The sequence below is a fragment of the Pezoporus flaviventris genome, unplaced genomic scaffold (assembly GCF_033815535.1).
Source record: "Pezoporus flaviventris isolate CSIRO_AGI_PZ_B2104156 unplaced genomic scaffold, CSIRO_AGI_Pfla_v1 ptg000066l, whole genome shotgun sequence".
In the NCBI taxonomy this organism is placed as follows: domain Eukaryota; kingdom Metazoa; phylum Chordata; class Aves; order Psittaciformes; family Psittacidae; genus Pezoporus; species Pezoporus flaviventris.
Genome location: NW_026892614.1, coordinates 11,668,650 through 11,689,293, shown reverse-complemented (window position 1 = coordinate 11,689,293; position 20,644 = coordinate 11,668,650). Strand labels below are relative to the sequence as shown.

The 20,644-nt window shown below is 39.8% G+C and overlaps 1 protein-coding gene and 1 long non-coding RNA gene across 3 annotated transcripts in view; both read right to left on the bottom strand.

The window, feature by feature from the left end:
- Window positions 1-16,316, bottom strand: part of TARBP1 (TAR (HIV-1) RNA binding protein 1) — a 34,083-nt gene extending 17,767 nt beyond the window's left edge. For both annotated transcript variants that reach the window (XM_061471250.1, XM_061471251.1), the window contains exons 1-15: window positions 15,480-16,316; window positions 15,289-15,386; window positions 14,005-14,074; window positions 13,480-13,628; window positions 12,239-12,291; window positions 10,562-10,659; window positions 9,692-9,827; window positions 9,281-9,377; window positions 8,340-8,429; window positions 7,305-7,443; window positions 6,168-6,264; window positions 5,698-5,873; window positions 2,715-2,812; window positions 1,716-1,877; window positions 397-590 (exon numbers count right to left, since the gene is read on the bottom strand). In XM_061471250.1, coding sequence (XP_061327234.1) covers window positions 397-590; window positions 1,716-1,877; window positions 2,715-2,812; window positions 5,698-5,873; window positions 6,168-6,264; window positions 7,305-7,443; window positions 8,340-8,429; window positions 9,281-9,377; window positions 9,692-9,827; window positions 10,562-10,659; window positions 12,239-12,291; window positions 13,480-13,628; window positions 14,005-14,074; window positions 15,289-15,386; window positions 15,480-16,311 — 2,489 coding nt within the window. In that variant the 5' untranslated portion in view covers window positions 16,312-16,316. The remainder of the gene's footprint in view (window positions 1-396; window positions 591-1,715; window positions 1,878-2,714; window positions 2,813-5,697; window positions 5,874-6,167; window positions 6,265-7,304; window positions 7,444-8,339; window positions 8,430-9,280; window positions 9,378-9,691; window positions 9,828-10,561; window positions 10,660-12,238; window positions 12,292-13,479; window positions 13,629-14,004; window positions 14,075-15,288; window positions 15,387-15,479) is intronic.
- Window positions 16,317-16,944: 628 nt separating this feature from the next.
- LOC133278681 (uncharacterized) lies at window positions 16,945-19,140 on the bottom strand. Its single transcript, XR_009746645.1, has 3 exons — window positions 19,034-19,140; window positions 18,671-18,752; window positions 16,945-18,184 (listed from the first exon to the last, which is right to left on the bottom strand). It is a non-coding gene; the product is annotated as an uncharacterized LOC133278681 (long non-coding RNA).
- Window positions 19,141-20,644: the final 1,504 nt, after the last annotated feature.

Sequence of the window (20,644 nt, the reverse complement as noted above, 5' to 3'; positions counted from 1 at the left end):
TATTTGGGTTTTGGCCCTCAGGCTTGCTCTGGGCTTCCCTTGCCCAACAGTAATTTCCATTTCAACTTGCCAGTATATGTGTTATAGCTTTGTGCCGTGTATATATGTTTAATTTAACATAAGGATAAGCAATGTTCAAAGCTAGCTCTGGCTTCATATCTCTAAAGGACTAAGCAAAGCATGTTTGGTCTGATTAATTATGGGTGCTTTAATGTTCTAACACCTGAATGTTAAAACAAAAGAGCAACTGAATGAATAGTTTGTTTCAGAATTCTTCATTTTTATCTTCGCAAAAAGTTATCAAAGAAAACAACAAGAAAAACCATCATCTTAATCACAGCTCCACATTAACCAAGTTTGTTCTGGAGAATTACTGAAGCTATAGCAAAGACGTACCTGCTTTCTTCTCCAATATAAGATGGCTTCTTTAACACATCATTGAATTGAGAAAAGGAAATAAACCTCTTCAGAGCATCCACAGAAGGCAGAGAGTCAAGGTGTGCTTCAGGTTTCCGATCCATTAATTCACAAACTGCTGTAAGTGAAGCCATGCTAGCTACTTTTTTAATTTGTTCTTGAAGCTTTGGTTCCTATGTAAAACCAAATCATACATGAACAAACACACACCAATTTCTTCTAATATGATAAAATAGCTTACCGATACATTTGATAATCCTCCTACTTGTATCATGGCAGACATCATAATTCTGCATCCTTCTACTTCCTTATTTTCTTACCCTATGCATAACACAGCTTTGCTTGGCTGGGTCAGTGCACTCAATCACAAGTTACAAGCACTGAAAAAAGTATAAATCTTGCAAATTACAGTAAAATATTCATTAAGTGCAGGTGTGTAGCTTGACTCTGATGGAACACTTGTATCTTGCCAGGTAGCAGTTTATGTACATAGCTGAATAGCAACTAGAAAAAAAATGCAGGTCCACGTAGTCAGAAACACGATGCAGTAACACAGCTGAAATTCAGATTACCACATGCTAAGTGCTCCAAGAAGCTACACGGTCACAACACTTACTATAGTTATTTTGTGTGATACATATATTCAAGCATGAAATAGAAAGTCTCAATAAAAAAGCCAACAAGCATATAGTAACCTAATGGTATTAAAAGCTCAATGTTACTTGAAACTACTAGAATGAGAATGTAATTCATATAAAGAGAAAAAAAAAATTGAGTCTTGCTCTTTGTTTCCGTAGAAAAGTAAACTTAGCAAATCAAATACTGCCAATTTTACTGTGTTATTACGTGTTCTTGATCACTTCAATGCAGAAAATACCAAAGATTATACCCAACAAATCTTAATTTAAATCTCTTCCTTTTATAAAAGTTAAAAAGTCCATTATTACAACTAACGTTTTACTTTAGCTATACAGACTTCTAAAAACTTAAGGTAAGGAAACAAGAGTGCTACAAATCTTAGCTACAAGTATTTTACATTAACAGTACAAAGCCAACTGAAGACACATACAACTGTGTTAGGGCATGTATATACATACATATTCACATATTTTTTAAATTATTTTGTATCAGATATATTTATAATAAATATTAATATTTGCAGATTGTTACATTTATCATATAGTTATGCAATTAGCTCATATAACAGAAATATCCTGTAACGATTACAATAATATTTAATTAATATTTACTGGTTTAATTTATATTAATATTTACTGTTGTAAATAATGTTAAATTACCTCTTTACAATTTCTCTCCTGAAGATTACGAATAGATGCATTTGTAAGGGACAAAATGAAACTCTTTATATATGGTACTTTCTTCCAGCTGACTTGCAAACACAGATTCACTATCTCTGGAATTAAAGCTAAGTACAGATCACAACGATCCAAATCACCAACCTAAAAGAGGAAACAAAGGTAAACTAAAGCATTAAAAGAAGGAAACTTGAGCTGAAAAGAAAGAAAACCAATAGTAACAATGACAGCAGAAGGAAAACAACAGGTCATTGCAGCTGAACCACCTTTCCCTAATTTTCAGGGGATTTTGTCATTGTTAGGGTTTTTTTGTTAGTTTGGATTTTGTCTGGGTTTTATTATTATTTTTAAACCTTTTCAACTTACAGGTTCTTTTAGTTTTAGGGCTCTGGAGCATGCCTTACAAGAGACAGTGTGAAATTCTGAAAGAAATCTCCACTTCTTTTAATTGGCAAGTTCACTTAACTTACCTTCCTGGGCCCAAAGTAGTGCCATGTAAAAACACCAGAGCTGGCCCTGAGTGTCAGTGGTATTCAAAGGCAACTCAGTTCTCAGATCACAGCACAGCACTGCAACCTGTACATACACAACACTGTGCCTTGCACTTCTTGCCCACTATGTTTTCGTTCTTGCTTGTTTTTATGGCTTTTTATTCTTGAGTTATTTGCAACTCTTCTTCACATTAAAAAAACCACACACAAAGCCATGCACTCAAGAACCACGTGAAGAAAGAACCACTCCTTATGTAATTTTGAGAGAGATTACACCTTTGAACTGGCACTGGCTTTCAGACACCATTCTCCTACTTCAACCCTAACTTTTGCTTTGACACAGAACCACTTTTCTCACCGATTTTCCATGGTATTCACATTCTGGGGACTCTCCACTATCAGATTTGTTTTATATGAAAATCAAGAACATTGCTAAATCAAATTAACAATCAAAAACCACACTAAAGTATGTCTCACAATAATTACTTACAGTGCTTAATTCATTTGTAGTAAGACGTCGGAGAAGAAATTCAAGAATACTCTCAACAGGTGTCATGAGAGATTTCCAGATAAAACACAATACACCATCTGTGTGAAGAGAGAAAAAAGCCAACAATGCATTAACATACAGAGATACAATTTCCTTAAGAAATTTGTTGTATCATGCAGGATTTAGTTGAGTTAAAGTTACACAGTAATAGATACTCAAATATCTCACAATACCTTAAAAAAGCTCTGTACTCTTTAGGAATAAGAGACACAGGGCTGAAAGAATCAAACCAGACTGTAGTCTTTCCTGAGATTTATCATGTATTAGTGAGCCAGAAACCACACAAAAGCAGAAGATCAAACCATAATTTTCCAGCTTCTGATGCACATTCATCCTATGCCCAACCTTCTGCACAAACAGCTTATTCATGAACTTACTCTTTAATAAAAAACAGAAGTTTCCACATTCAGCAATTGATTCTATATGAGAAAAATAGAGTTATGTATTTCCAATATGTACAGATGTGAAAACTGGGGTTTGGTTGTTAGTTGGGGATTTTTTGCTGTTTAGCAATAATTTGACTTTGGATATAGAGTAATCTTAAAATATTTCAGTCCAGTAGTTTCCTTGCTTAATACTGTAAACAAAACCGTATGGTTCTAACATAAAATGTGATACTTTCTCTGAGAAAAAGCTATACTACAAAGTATACCGCATGTGTGTATTTATTTCACAAACTGAAAGACACGAGTTTATTATACACAGGAGGTAGGTCACTCTGGTAAAATGTATTTAGCCACAAACACCCTTCAATCTGTGCCTCTACAGTAAGGGCTAGCTGAAAGCCAAAGAAATAATGTCTCAATATGAAAATGGAGCTAAAATACTCTGCATGACCATGTCATTCTAAAAATATCAATCATTAGTTTCGGTATTTAGGAGAGTTACCCAGAGGTTACATCTGCTGTTGTTTACTGGAGCTGACCATGAGTTACACTTCATATAGCAAAGTTATGAAAAGGAAGACCGTCAGAAGGCTGAAATATAAAGGGACATTATTTCCATAACTTCCAAATCTGTACTTACTCTCAATGTTCTCTATTAAAATGGATCATTGGACTGCCTTTCTAATGCTTAATTTGTTTAGAACAAACAGTTTTAACCATGTCAGATTATTATCACATTTCATCATAAGTCTCAAATATCTAACATCTTCTGCAATTAAAATTCAGAAATTCTTAGATAAACATGTTGGCATAAAATCAGTTTCACTACCAGCGGCTCTGGAACACTATAAATAAAAATTAGCAGAACCTTACTGTTTAAAATAGAGATGTATAAAAACAGCAAGACCTGTAGAAAAATGCTGCTGGTTCAGTATGCATTTCAAACATATATCTATCCCCATTAAAGTACTCTTAAATAAAACACTTCCCAATTGTTATTTTTATTTTACAAGCTTCAGTTCCTTTCTTCTTCCCTCCCATACCATTTTCCATTTGACAAACAGGACTTTTCACCTCCTGTTTAATCAACACAGAAACAAAACTTCTGTGATTTACAGCATTATTCATCCCACCCCTCACCACAGTCAATTCCCAGCTGTGGAAACAAGATTTGTTGTCTCTCCTGTACAGGAGGAAGAAGCACAAAAACACTGTAGGAAGTACTATAAATAAAAAAAGTAATCCTTGTTTAACTTAGCAGAAAGAGACATAATATTATAAGTGCAATTCTGAAAACCTCTTGAAAGACTACTGAGAACAAGCCATACTAAAGTACCTATAGGCACATTCAAAGGGATGGAGATACTGCAAGGCTCATCTTTCCAGACCTTAAGAACTCTGTTAGCAGAATTTAACATTAAGTCAGGTGTCAAAATTCCCAAAACAGGAGCAATCCATTACATCTACATTAGCCAGAACAGAAGGAAGTAAGGCACACAAGGAAATAAATTATAGAGTTCAATTCTTTACCCTAATAACATGCACTTGCATGTGTCTTGTAGGGTTCTGCCTTAGCTTATTCTAGCCTTGTGTTGTAGACTGAATGCACACAGGTGGCTGGGGCTCATCTTCCAGTTTAGTTTCATTTGAAGGAATCCACTTCAGCAGAGGCCATCCCACATTATAAACTAACAGCCTGCCTAATGCTCAATACTTCAGTCAGCTAAAATTCAAAAGGGGAGCGAATATATAAAGCACTTTTCAAAATGGGGGTAAGGATTTACTTAGGGGCTGCATTTAGACATCTTTATGAAACCTGGATGCAGAACCTGAAATATTTTTTCCCCACATAAGAACTCAGATTTGTGGTCCCCACTCCAAAACTACTTTTATATTCCATGTTATAAAAACACTAAAAAAAAATTCCTCAAATAATCTGGGAAAGCAGAAACCAAACACTAAGGTCCCTCTTGTTCCAGTTCAGCATCCTAATTCAGGAAAATAATGAAGATCCTCATTTACTCTCAGGAGAAAGAAAGTAGGTCTATCCTGGTTACAAACTGAGCAAGTTCTCACAAAAGGGATGCTAAAGGACTCCATGGCCCCATGTTTTTTGTTCAGACTCTCCTGAAAGGTCTATAAGCTAAAGTGCACCATCAAGGTGGGGAGGGTAATATAAAACTCCCAGACATTCAGATCAGCAGCCTTGTCCTAAAGCTTTACCTCCTTGCTTCTAACCACAGTCAAACTAAAGCAAGTTGGTTAAGCACTGTAAATCTAATTCTAATGGGTAACAACTGCTTTCTTGGAAGGCTTCCACATTCTCAATTCCCACTCCTTGGAACACCTTCAGAAAAGCTCCTGTAGGATTGGACCCACAGCTCTATTTCATAACAGATACGCCATATGGTCAACTTTTACATTTAACACTTCTAGGCTAGTATCAATTTGACAATATAGCCTTAAAACAGTAAGTACCTTAGTTTTAGTTAGACTATAAGTAATAAAAGACACAGTATACTAAAGATATCACTAACCATCTTGCGTATTGGAACATTTTAACGAACGGGTCTGCAATAACTTCAAGAGAAGCTGTAGGCTTTTATCTGTTTTCAGTGTTGGTATGTAAGCATTACTGCCAAGTTTCATCAAGACATCCAGAAGAGGGTTCAAGAAAGCCTCTAGTTCAATCCATTCTATGTTGCTTTTTCCACTACACAAAAACAAAAATTAAAAAGAAAGTCTTCTTCTGAGTATCTGCCTTAAGTGCTGAAGTCCCTTATGGAAATAAATAGGACACACGTTCCCAAATCACTTAAGTATCTTTAGAAATGTTACCCGGTATGTTTACAGCAACAGTTGGACAAGACTAAAAAATAACCAGGCTGACTGAAAGTGGACAGAGAAAAATGGACAGCTTCCTGATTCAACCAGGCTTCTATGAGATCCTTCAGCACTGAAGGGGTTCTAAAAGAGAGAAATGTAAAATAAGGTATTTCATACTTACCTGTGCTTATTCCTCATCTGCTCCACATCCGCAGCCAACAGAATCATTGTTGCGACAAGCTTAGCTTCAAACCAGTCAGGCATAAAGCAATTTTCTCCTGATTAAAGATATTTTAAGATTTCCACAGTATTTAAAAAATACTTTCATATGGATTTCTAAAACTTTTGGGTTTATAGCTTAATAAATTAGTAGCAAAACAATTCTAGCAAGAGTATTAGTAATATTTTGCATTATTTATCTAGATATAAACTAAACACAAACATAATTGCTTTTCTTCTACACCTCAAGGAGGCTAATATCATTGGTCTCTATGCTGAAATCAATTTCAGGCTAAGTGTTATGTTATGTAGTAATGTATATTATGTAGTAATGTATATTATGTAGTAATGTATATTATGTAGTGGCTCCCAAAAGACTTTTCTATTGCTTTTAAAGATACATTAGGATATTCGAATGAAGTTAACCAAGAACATAATACCACTATGTTTCATCGGAAACATCAGCTGTGATTTTGACCAGCTAAAAGGCATATGAAGAACAAGAATTATTCTGCCAAAAAGAAATTAAAAAACAAAACCAAAACACTGGCATTTTCACACACCTCCAAGAAAGTAAGACGTTTAACAGACAATCAGTGGCATTAGAATTTAAAATTAAGGCTTAACTTTCAATTAATTGCTGCAGGACTGTATTTTTTACAAAGGGAAACTGAAATTAGAAAATTAATTTCAAACTTAAGTATCATGAACACCACAAATAAGGTAGAATTTGAATAGATATAGAATCATAGAATAGTTTGGTTTGGAAGAGACCTTCAGAGGTCATCTAGTCCAACCTCCCTTCAATAAGCAGGTTGTAGGTTGCCCACAACGACATCCAGCCTGGCCTTGAATGTCTCCACAGATAGGGACATCTACCACCTCTGTGGGCAACCTGTTCCATCCTCATTGTGAACAGTTTTTTCTTCACATCCAGCCTAAATCTCCCCTCCTTTGGTTTAAATCATTACCCAATGGGTACAATATAATAATATAATATAATAATACCAAAATTACAATGTAAACAAACAAGCAACTATTCTAAAATTCAAAGGACTGTAGTAATTTTTTGTTTAATATTAATAAACATTTAACTTACTTTCAGACACTGGAGTCTTAAGGTACTCTCCCACAAGACTGCACACATATTGGCACAATGATGGTGTCTCCTGATGTTCAAAATCAGAGGTTACAGACTTTCTGAAGCATCTTTCATTCGCTTGCAACCAACTGCAAAGCTAAATTAAAAACAGTACATTACTACTTAACCATGTCTGCCAGCTGTATACTGAAATTACCAATGTAACAGCAGCACACAAAAGCACTATCAAAACATGAGCTGTTGCAACAACAAATCCACACTATGAGAGGTGTTTAATGGAGCTACCTTGGGGCTTAGCAGACTATTCCCTTTTAACTAACATGGAAAAAGTTTTTTCCAGAGAGTAATTCAGAATGCCCCAAAAGCGATCATTGATACCATTATAAGACAAAACTCAGCTGAGTAAAATCCAATTCAGTTTCGCACTTCAATATGCTAAAGCTTAACCTCCTTGCTACTAAGCATGGTAAAACTAAAGCAAGTCAGTTAAGCATGCCGACTGAAATCATGGCTAATACTGTGAAATTATTAGAGAAACACTGCACCCAACAGCTGCAATACTGAGATTAGCTCTAGGAAACACAATGAATTGGGGCATATATACTCTGAAAGAGTTAAAAAAAAAACAAAACACAAAAAACACAACTCTGCCTCAAGAAATAACTTTTTCTTCTGCAGAATTGAGAACTTCTGCATGAAAAAAGAAAAATTCATGTTTTTTTCCTCACCCTAACCTCACCTTACCTTCAACACCTTAGAATTCTTCCACTTTGAATCTGCTTAATCATTTGTTTGGAGTTAACATTAACACCTCTAGCATTAAAAAAAATACATATATATATATAAAAATATATATATAAAACTTTAAAAATCACAACTTTCAAGTAAAACATCAATCCATCAGAATTCCACATACAGAAATTCCAGAATGCAAAACCAGCTATTTAAATATGAAATTAGCAATAATAAAACATGCATTTGTATAGGTATTAAAAAACATCGGATGAACATAAAACCAGCTTCAGTTCTCACCTCCATCCATAACATAGTATCCCTCCTTAGGGACTCCTCTGGTCTAAGTGACAGAAGAAAGCTTGAAACTTCTGGGAGGGACACTTTGCCCTGAAGATAACAGTTGCCAACATAATATACAACAGATAACAATTATGTAACAACTCAAGCTTACTGTTATCTTGCAACAGTTTCAGGAAAAGATACTTATTTTTCCCTTTCCATGACACAAACTTGTGTTTTCCTCTTTGGGACCAACTTATCTTTACCAAGAAAGACCATTTAATATTCCCAAGTAATAATATGTCTATCTGAAGTTTAATGAATGACTAGAAGAATAGTGCTATTCACTGAAGAAACCTTTTAAATTATTTACATAAATAAGAGACACTGATAAGTACTATTTATGTATTTCCAAAAGGAAATTCTCAGTTCAGACAAGTTTATAACCATAACACATTACATGGAAGACTGTCTACTCATCTAAAAAGCAAGCATGTACTAAAACAACCAAAACATGAATACTTTGATTACTGCACAACTAAGGTCTTGCTATTTCAACATTAATGGTATAATACTAATTCTGGTATTTTGAATAGTTCTATTTTCTTAGGTGTTTCAGGAAAGTCAGTTTAGTTTCTACACGTTAAAACCCAAGTTTATACAGTGGATTTCCTAATAAAATGCTATTCCATGACTAATCAGGAAAAACCTACAGGAAAACATCAACTAATAAAAGGTAATGGAGGGGAAAAAAAATCATCTGAACTCACAGACCAATTTTTTAATAGTCACTAAAAAAATAAAAAAAACCCACAAACATACAAATCCAACCAAATCAGCTGTTCCATGTGGTATTTAGCCCTTTTTTGAACACTGTTTACCCTGTTTAAAAGTGTCACTGTATTTCTTTTACAACAGGAAAAAAAGCAACAACCAAACAAAACCAAACCAAAACTCACCACATCTGTCAAATGCATAGCTGTTTGAAGAAGATAGCACTGTGCAGCTCCGCGCAACAAAATCTGATGTGTAATCATAGTGCACTGGAGGACATCTCTGGAAAGAGGAAAAATGTGCACTGTAGAAAACACACTTGGGATGTTTAAACATTTTCATGTATTTGACAACTATTAGCCATTCTACAAAGTACGGCACAAACATTGCCTGATCAAACAGCATACAATCCAGAACCAAGATTCTATTGGCTATTGCCATATGTAATTTAAAAAACTGATACTAAAACTTGGATAAACAACCTGACAAATTTAAAACAGAAGTAGGAGTGGGACAGACAGGACTAAGGCCAAAACTAAAGGAATAATCACTTCAAACTGAATTCAATATTTGCATTTCCATGTGTACGTTTTTACCTCAAAGCATGAAGTCCTTCAGTGCCCAGTATTTTACACTCAGGGATATACGCCAGAGCCATAGAAAGAAACAAAATGGGAACAGCACACCAATGCCTACTCGTCATCTTCTGAATAAATTTTAACAGGAAGCTACCTTAAAAGAATACAAAACAAACAATTTGGAGTGATTTCTTGTTCTGCGCTCCCCAACACATTTAAGTAACACCCCAGCAGAAGAGCGTCATGATCATTACTGAAAATTAAATGCAAACCAATAGAATAATATCCTAATTATTTCAATTAAAAAAGTATATTCCAAAGATGTCTGTCAATACAGCAGTGTGATAAGGAGATAACCCTAATTTTGGCTTTGGTGATCTGCACTGATCACTATATTCAGTAACAGAATTTTGAGTACTAGACAATGCCTAGTAAACTGAGTAGTGATGGCAGACCAAAGTACACGATTCAACCACTATGACCAAAATAAGCCTCCACAACAAGCTCAAGCAAAAAAACAACCCAACACACCAAGGCCTTAAAATAAAAAACAACCTAAAAAAAGAAAAGTTCTAAAGATCTTGCTCAACACAGTATTATGTTCACCAGAAAATAAAGTAAAAAGAATCTTCAAATACTGTTCACCTTCAGAACTTAGGAGTTTAATAAAAAAAGCAAGACTGCTTCAGTTTGCCCCTGCAGCATCCCTCAAAGCCTCTGAAGACTTCTCTCTTCTCTGGCGACTCCACTGCCACAAGAACTACTCCTTTTTTTCTCTTAAGTAATGTAGAAAAGCAGTGGGAAATGTTTACATGAGATACGGAAAATGGGTCCATAGTTTTTATTTGGTTTTTTTTATTTAAAAATAAGGGTAAAACTGAAAAATACCTTTTTCTTCCTCTGGAAGAAGCATCATGTAAGTAGCCAAAAACTTCTGTAGCCTCATTCCCAAAGGAGGACAGGCTCCCATTAACTGACCTGGTGTCCTGTTGGGTTTGGAATATCAAATACACAATTTGCATGTTAACAGATACAAATAGGATTGCCCCTATACAAAACCAAAGTGCAGTTCATGGCTGGAGACTGCTCCAACAGGCCAAATAGATGGAAATGCATCAGCTTCATCCTCCAGTTATCCCAGTATTCCAACAGTACCCAGCAAACACACAGAGGATGGAGATGGTCACAAAACCATGACTCTCCCTGGGCACCTACAAGGACACGGTAGTAGCACACTGCAGCATTTAAGTGCAGGCTCAAGTCAGGTTAGGTTACTCAGGGCTGAGAGCACCTTGCATTGAGCCCATAGCACGAGATGTCATTGTCAGTTCAACCCTGTGCCTGCACCCACATAATGACACAAGCCTCCATGCAGCAGGTTGCCAATGCCCACATGACAAGATCAGTGGCACACAGCAAGAAGGTGACCAGGTTGATTCGGAGAACAGCTAAGACAAATTACCTACGTAAGTGTGCTAGGGAATAAAATTACAAAGTCAATATACAGAAAACTACTAACCAGCACAGAAGGTTTTAATGTGCAAAAAACACTCCATGAGACCAACAGAGGCAATCTGTGCCCCATGAGAAGTCTCAGGCTATCAAGGATTAGCATAAGTCATGAGATTTTACAGTTTTCTCTCATACAGTTTGACATTAACCATAATAACTTTGTCTATTCTTGGTATACTCAAACGCGCACCCTTCTCTACATATGCCAATTTGTGTCACCAGAAATGCATAAGCTAACAGAGAAGATTATAAAGCACTGATCCAGCATCGCTCTAACAGTGCATAAAGAGACAGCATCAACTTTTCTAGCTGCCTAACAAGTTCAGCTAGTTAAGGCCCCTCCAACATCATTTGGAACTGAATTTCAGACTGCTAGCTCAATCACCCAAGCCATGGTATCTGGCATAATGTTGAGTATGAAGTGCAGTCAGCAGTTAATCCCCCATTCACAGTACTCTCCATGCCGTTAGCACAAAGGACTGAATACCATCAGCACTCTGAATGTACAACTTGCAAATCCTCAAACTTTTATCTGTTCTTTATGTATTTACACCAAGGGAGGCCACTTCTCATCTCTGTCAACTGCAAGTAGTCTCCTGTAAAAAAAGTATTAATTTCCCAAAAGATAATCAGGCCCTGACAGAAAACCCCTTCAATCAGTTATGAATTGGCAACAATTAGAGCAGCCCCTTCTTTCAGTGTGGCAAGAAAATTAGAAGATTAAAAAATACTTCAAGTTATTCATTTATCCTATCTAACTTCACTTCCAAATTAGTATCTTGACAAGATGTAAAATAGGCCCTTAAGGGATCCCCATGTTGCTATGACAAGGATTAAATTGAACCTACTTCACCTTACAGCCACCCACCTACCCTTCCTGAAAAACTCTTTACCTGTCAGTAAGTGCAGCAACACTTGTTCATTAATGTTTTCCTTTACCCAGACTTGATCCACATACTTAGAGCAGTTATGTTTTAAAATGTATCATTAAAATACATTTCTAACAATCAATACATTAAAAAAAACCCAACTAAATGTAAATCAGTGTCTTACCTACTATAGAGGGAACTTTCAGAGAGCGCATCCATTAACGGTCCAATAACAAACTGACAAAAGGAAACGAGAACAATGGCTAAATGCACACTTGCAAGGCATTGTTACACAGAGGATAACAAGACATTTTTCACCAGATTTTAAAAGGACACAGTTCTTTTAGTGAAAATGAAGAATTCTCTTGCTAGTACTAAATATCAGGAGCAAAAAGAGGAAACTAAAGACAATGGGTAGCAGGAGAATTGCAGAATGGGTTGGACAGGACTTGGAGATCGTTTACTTCCAATCCCCAGCTATGGGCAGGGCCACTTTCCACCAGACCAGGTGTCTAGAGGTGAATAAACAAGCAAAGTAATTTTTCCACTAGGTACACTGCACAGAGGATTGTGAAAGGTGCAGATGAGTAAGAAAAACTTTTGGGAAACAGATGCAGAAAAGATATTTAACATTAAATAAGTGAAAGGCAAGGGCAAACACAAGTAGAAAGATTTAGGGTGTGATTCACGGTTGACAGGATTTCACGTTAGTCGTGAAGAGGCTGACTTCATTTGTATAAATCAGAAATGTTAGCCTCGGAAGGCAACATTCCTTCTATGAAGGAGGAAAGGAAGAAGTAACAATATAGTAGAGATCATTCCTTACAAAGGTGTAGGCTTACTAATAAAAGAAAAAAAGAACTTTAAAGTATTTCTTCCCACATCTAGAATATTTTAAAGTGTTGTTTTTAATGGGATACAGCAATATACTCATCAGTATATTACTGATTATATGTTCACCTCTTCACAGGGTTATCTAACAATGGATTTCCAAAATCCATCACTGAATAGGAGACAATATATACAGACTTGAAGTCTGTTGACCATGTTTATCCAAGACTTTGTTCAATCAAATAACATTAATTTTTGAGAGGCTCAGGGGCTCTGAAAATCTGCAGCATCCATCACCCCTCAATTTCACTTCTGGTAAAAAAAAAAACAAAAAAAAAATCACAATCAGTTGGGAGCCAACTTTAATTAGCATTACTTTGAAATATGGGAAAGAATGACTACATTCAAAAACGCACTCTCTCTAGCCTAGCCATATCTCACACCACTTACAAATACTGCTATCACTTGCACAGCTAAATAAAGGGTATTTTTACAGAACGTGTCTAACTCCAACACTACTGAGGCAATTAGTGTTAAGATATATCACAGATTAGAACATCCATTTGTTCTGGCAAGTAACAGTAACTGCCTTACCTCTGAAAAACCAAGTGAACTGGGAAGATGCTTTGTTTCATAAAGCTCCAGAAAATGAAGAATGCCCTCCTTTGTCAATGTTTTATTCTCACTCTCAAACATTCGTTTATAAATGCACATGTGCCATGATGGGTGAAACAACCAACAACCTGTTACAAAAGCAAATTTTTCTAAACCAACACAGAAATGACACTGACACATTAACATACTAAGCAAAACATAGTCCAAAAGGACCACTGAGTTGGGATTTCTGATTGAAAAAAGTATTTCAAGATAATATAGTAAGTAGTAAGTATATGCTAGGACTTCTGCCTGGCGCAGTGGCACTGCCCATGCATGTTTGCCAAGCAACCTATGCATGTAGAAGGCCCACTAAAACTGGAACAGCCACCAGCTAATTTGAGAAACAAAACATAACGAAAAATTGCTATTTAAAACAGCAGAATTAAAAAAAAAAAAAAAAAAAAGAAGTGTGATTTAACTGCTTAATAGTTAGGAGATGGTTCAGAAAATATTGCATCTTACCTCCTTCCCCTGATACAGCGTGCTCAAACAAACTGTTTAGTTTTGGTAATACTGGCTTTATGACATGAATCTGAAATGCAAATCAGATGTAATATAAGTAGTCAGTTTATATCTCAAGTTTAGTAATTGGCACTTACTCATGGGCTAGAATTTACTATCAACTGTATTAATATAGTAATTGACAATGTAACTGCATTTAAATAGACTTACAGTGCCTATGCAACTGATCCTTGCACTCGGTATGTAACAATCGTAGTTTAGCACTGAAGAAAAACTGGTACTTCCATGCTACTCTATCATAAGAATGCTTCCCAATAACCAATCATTCTATTCATCAAAATTATAATAAAGCAGCATTAATCTCTAAAATTAAACATTTTAGTAAATACTAGTTCTCTCAGTTACAGGACAATTACGTACAAATAAAATAACTACAAAGCCACACAAGCAGTAGTCAGCAACACAACACTATTCAATTACAGAAGCTTCAAGTCAACAGGAATCTTTCTGCCAAGTACCCTGGACACTCAAACTGAGAATCACTTTCACTCAAGGCCACAAATGCTTTACCATACAGATGTAGTCCCCTCTACTAAAAAAAGGTCATAAAGTGCAACAGCCTGATTTCACTAAGGAACAGGTTACCCATGGTCTTGCAATAAGTTATGGTGAAGATTTTTCCTTCTTCAATTCAAAGATAGAAGACAGCTCTGAACTTATACTAAATGAATTACAAGCACTGTGTTTTAAATATTTAAAATTCAAAATAAGAATATTTCTGTTAATGCTTATTTAGATACCCTCAATCACCCAAAGTGGAAGTGGTTTGAGCAATAAAACATTTACAGCCACTGTTGCAGAAGGCATCACATGTAACCAGGATAAGAGAAGGCTGCATGGAGACCTCATAGCAGCCTTCCAGTATCTGAAGGGGGCCTACAAGGATGCTGGAGAGGGACTCTTCACTAAGAACTGTAGTGATAGGACAAGGGGTAATGGGTTAAAACTTAAACAGGGGAAGTTTAAATTGGATATAAGGAAGGAGTTCTTTACTGTGAGGGTGGTGAGGCACTGGAATGGGTTGCCCAGGGAAGTTGTGAATGCTCCATCCCTGGCGGTGTTCAAGGCCAGGTTGGACAGAGCCTTGGGTGACATGGTTTAGCGTGAGGTGTTCCTCACAAGCAGGGGGGTTGGAACTTGATGACCTTAAGGTCCTTTCCAACCCTAACTATTCTATGATTCTGTTCTATGATACTAGAAGCCTCGATTTTACAGCGCTCCTACCTGGTTTCCCTCCAAAGTTTCCATTACCAAAATGTAAGTTTCCCAAAACTGTAGGAGTTTCTCATTCTCCTCAGCAGACCACCAAAACAGACTTGAGTCTAACAAAAGAAAACAAAGAACGAACAAGGTTACCCCTGCCACGCAGCCCGGGTCCATCCGCACCCCTCTCCCCCCTCCCCTCCCGGCCGTACCGTCTCCGCCGTCCGCGGGGCAGCGCAGCTCGGCGCGCTCACCGCCGCTGAGGTCCAGGGCCCGCTTCAGCAGGTACCGGGCCCGCTTCCGGCACAGCCCGTCCCGCTCGGTCAGACCCTCCTGCACCACCCGCCAGAACTGCGGGCACAGCCGCGCGTCCGGCCCCGGCCCCGGCCGGCCCCGGGGCAGCAGCGCATCGGCCAGAGCGCTCAGGGCCAGCAGCGCCCGCCCGGCCCGTGGGGTGCCGCCGGCGCCCAGCAGGCCCTCCCAAACGTAGCGCAGGGCCGCGCCGTTGCCGCCAAGCGCCGGCAGCAGCCGCCCGGCCACCAGCGCCGGGATCGCTTCTCCTTCACCCTCCTCCCGCACCAGCGCCAGCGCCGCCGCCACGCACCGCGCCACCAGCGCCGGCTCCTCCAGGCGCGGCGCCGCCGCCACCAGCGCCTCCACCGCTGCCTCCGCGCCCGCCCCGCCGCCCGCCGCCAGCTCGGACAGGGCGTCGCAGGCCAGCCGCGCAGCCAGCGGCGCCCCGCACAGCTGCACGCAGTGCCGCAGCGCGCCCCGCGCCGCCCGCGCCACCCGCAGCCGCTCCCCGCATCCTGCCGCCGCTTCCCCGCCGCACAGCAGCGGCCGGCACCGCTCCAGCGCCACCTCCCAGGCTGCCCGCCGCAGCGCCTCGGCCTCCCCCGCCTGCGGCTCGACCGCGGCCAGGCGCTGGAGCAGGAGGCGCAGCGCCTCCGCGCGCTCGGCGCAGAGCGGCGCGCAGACGGCCCGCAGCAGCGCGCAGGGGTCCCCGCAGCGCGCCAGCAGCGCGTCGGCCAGCACCACCTCCATCCTGCGGGGGGAGCGGGAGAGCCGCTCCGCGCCTGCGCAGGTCGCGGCGGGGCGGGCGGGACCTGGCTCCCTGAGGGGCGGTGGGAGGTGCGGCGGGAAGCTCAGGCGTGGTTCCGTCGCCCGCTGGGGTGTGCGGGGTAGGTGCGTGCTATAGAAGGTGCGTGAGCTTCGCGGATGTTGCACGAGCGCAGGGAAGGAAGCGCCTGGAATTGTCTGTTCGGATTGCGTGGTGCTGTGTGTCCTGTCAGGGATACCCGTGCACGGCTGGGTGCGTTCGTGTGGATGTGTCCAGCCGTCTTGGCCGCTAAGCAAAGCCCGACCCACCTTGTGCTCCCATGGGCCAAGCACGGGAAGGATTAACAGAGACATCCTAGGTGTTGGCACCGGGTTTGAGGGGGTGAAGGTTCTTCATTGTGCGCCTTAGAAACTCTATGCTTCATGCGTGTCATAACAATATCAAGCAGCAGTAACACGCAAAATGCTCTGTTTTCCCATCAGTTTTGCCTGTTATGGCCATTTATGCCAATATAAGTTGAAACCCATCTAACACTGTCATCACACCACACCAGAGGTTTTCCTGGGTGCTGGCTCAATGCTGTTGGCTTATTATGAGGCCCAGAGGCTCTGGGGCCAGAGAACAACTCCCAAGCTGTTTAATGTCATGGTGCAGCCAAAACGTAACCAGGAAAAGCAAACTGATTTTCAGTACATGTAAATTCAGTATGCAAGATTACAGTTCCTGTGAAAAATAGTTAGAGATCGGCACATGAAAAACGCTGGGAATACTCTCTGAGAAGAAAAGACGCAGACCTGTTGGAGAGGGTACAGGGGAGGGCCACAAAAGTGATCTGAGGGCTGGAGCACCTCTCCTATGAAGACAGGCTGAGATAGCTGGGGTTGTTCAGCCTGGAGAAGACTCCATGAAGACCTTATTGGAGCCTTTCAGTACTTAAGAGGCCTATAAGAAAGATGGGGAGATACTTTTTAGCAGGACCAGTTGTGATAGGATGAGCGGTGGTGGTTTTAAACTAAAAGAGGGGAGATTCAGGCTGGACATAAGGAAGAGATTGTTTACAATGAGGGTGGTAAAAATTCTGGAGCAGGTTGCCGAGAGGTGGTGGGTACCCCATCCATGGGGACATTTAAGGCCAGGCTGGATGTGGTTCTGGGCAACCTGATCTAGATGGAGTTGTTCCTGTTTGTTGCAGGAGGGTTGGACCAGATCACTTTGAAGGTCCCTTTCAAACCAAACTATTCTATGATTCTAAGACGAAGTCATAGGAAAACACAGACCTGGAACCTTCTGTTCCTATGAAAGCAATGGACAAATTTGGTGTAGGTTCTCACCTGATCACCTTCCGAACCACATGAGTAGAGTTGCTTCTTCTCCTGGCTATCCAGTTTCCCCAAACTTTTTTAGGAGTTTGTTATCTTTGAAAGTCTCCTGATTGCAAAATGTCTGAAGCTTCTCATTGGAACTGGACCTCTAGTGTGGCTATAAACCCACTAGCTAAAATGGTTTCCTTACCACTCTGCATGTGTTCAGTTACGTATAAAAACAGAATCTAGAAAAAGCTCAAGAAAACAGTGCAAAGTGATACATTTATTTAAACATAAAGTAAACCCTAGTACACACACAAAAACATTTTTCAGATGAGGAATGGGTATAATGTGTGTTAGTAACTAGGATGCTTACAGTTGAAATCTCATGCCATAATACATTTTGTTTGCTTTTCCATTTGCTCTGGTGTCTTTAGTAATTATTCCACTTCTTACTTACAGCATGCAGTCTGATGATTTGTGGGTGTTTCTTTCATCAGGCTTGAAAACATGCCAAGCAGGGTATCCCTTCTTCATTACAGTATTGCTCTCCCTTCCAGGCACCTGTAAGTTTTAACTAAATGAAGCATTAAAGGTCTGCACAACAAGCAGTAATCAAATCAGAATAAAATACTAGGTGCTGTGCTGCTTCTCCGTTATTGCCTGGATTCTCTCTTGCCTTTATTTTTATCACAGTGGGGCGTCAAGTCTAAAGTCTTATTACATCAAGTTAAACACCAGCATTTAAATTCAAACTGTTTCACTGCAGATCGTCTTGTCAGACAAAAAGAAGAAGGTGAGAAATTAAGCCAGTGGGAGACCAGGCTGGGGAGCTTCTGCCTGGATTGTGGTGCAGAAAGATAAACACACAAACAAAACCCCAAAAGGTGGGCATGGAAGTAAGAGAAAAGGAACAACGAGCAGCATTTTGTAATTTTCAAATGGCAGGAGCCACAGCATTCCCACCCTCCTGCCATACTCGTTAAGTGTCCTAATGCTAGGACCCTAAATTTATGCTTTCCAGCTCTGCACTTCCAACACATGTCCCTACCTCACCAAAGACCATGTCCCATTCTGTTTTCTTTGGAGTCTTCATGTGCCATTTAATACCATTACTGAGCCTATGGGAGGCAGGAAAGATATGAGAAATGGTTATTATTGTTAGTTCTTATCTGAACTTTATAACAGCACCTTTTATGATGATTTGGGCTTCCAGCACATAACTAGCTGACCAAGTTGGGTCTGGTTGTAGAACTCAGATATTTAATGATAATTGGTTTTCATCAGGACCCATAATGCTACACCGATTTAGCAACACAAGAGGACTGAGGTTCCTTCCTCACACCCCCAGTTAAAAAAATCAGTGCCTTAGCTAACTGCATACGCTTTTAGGCAAACGTACACTTGTTCTGGTGTAAATGTTTTCCCCTGTGATCACATAAACTGTCAATTCTGTCCTAGGAGAAACCCATGGATGATCATTTCAGTGGTTGGTTGTAGTGGAAAAGGATAATGGACAAAACTACAGTATAAACTACAGACAATTAGTTACAAGGCTTGGAAATGCCCACTTACGATGTTGGAAGTATGTGTCATGCTGTTGTCATAAAGCCACTGCTGAGGTACTGGGGCGCCACATTAGATTATAGAGTCCAGGCCAAGTGTCTGTCTTTAAATTGTGTTGATGGTGGTTTTGGATTGCACAAAATACCTTTCCTCTCATCAAAACTCTTATAGTGCCATACTACTACCTGCATATTTACAGGTAATTCTGCACAGTTAATAAGGAGCGTGATTTTCTTTCCTTGCTGGTGTTCGTGGGAGCGTGTCTGCACCATGTAAGATCGCTAGAGGCGCTGGGTACGTAACACAGCCTCCTCTCCCACTGTGTGCAGAAGTAGATGGGAGACTTCTGAAAAGAGTCATGCAGGAGATTTCCCACCACATCCTTGTCCCACAATAAAATGGGAAAATGAAATGAAAAGCATAGATGTGCTCTGTACAATTCTTACTGATAGTTAGGTATATTCATGTCCTCTCCTAGATTTCCTCAGTGCTGTTGGGCAAAAAATAACAGCAGTGCACATAGCTTGTATGTGATTCTCACTTTAAGGTAGCACCTGCAGTTAGAAGCGTAGATGAGAGAAGGAGACCGGATGCTATGGTAAATGTTCATACCCAACTATAAGATATATGTATCATCTAGGTTGTCCTGGTTTCAGCTGGGATAGAGTTAATTTTCTTCTGAGTAGTGGGTACAGCGTTGTATTTTGGATTTAATCTGAGAATAATGGTGCTAACACACCAGTGATTTAGTTGTTGTTAAGTAGTGCTTACTCTAAGTCGAGAACTCAGTTTCCCACGCCCTGCCCATGAGGAGGTGCACAAGGAGCTGGGAGGGAGCACAGCAAGAACACCTGACTCAAACTAGCCAAAGGCATATTCCATACCATGGAACATCATGCTCGGTGTATAAACTCCATTGTGAAAGATGAGCAAACCCTGTATCTTGCAAATTCTATCTGTAGAATTGTCACCAAAACAGGCCCATTCCTGTCTACCCACATGCTTACAATTATTGTCTGGGCTGTCCCTGTCCCACATCCCCTTCCTTGGCTTAACAAAAGCAATCTTACCCTAATTAGATCTGTTACTTAGCCTGCTGTTTTGACCTTGCCACCTCTTCCTTTATGTCCCTCTGCTGTCTCCCTCTTCTGTGCTACATCAAACACATACTGCTGCTTTTTCCTTTCCCTTTCCATACTCATTAGTCTATCCTTCCCCATGCTGTTATCTAATACCAAGACACTGATTTCCACACCAGCCTACCCATGCTGCCAATCTTAATTGTCCATACATTAGACTTTCAATTAGGACTTCATTCTTCATGCTTTTTCTTGTGCTCCCACCTCATTTTCCTTTTTTATATCCCAAACTTCCCTTTGTTGCCACACTGATGCAAATTATAGGCAGCACGTGGTCTATAACCTCCTGTGGTCTATGGCCTTCTGTA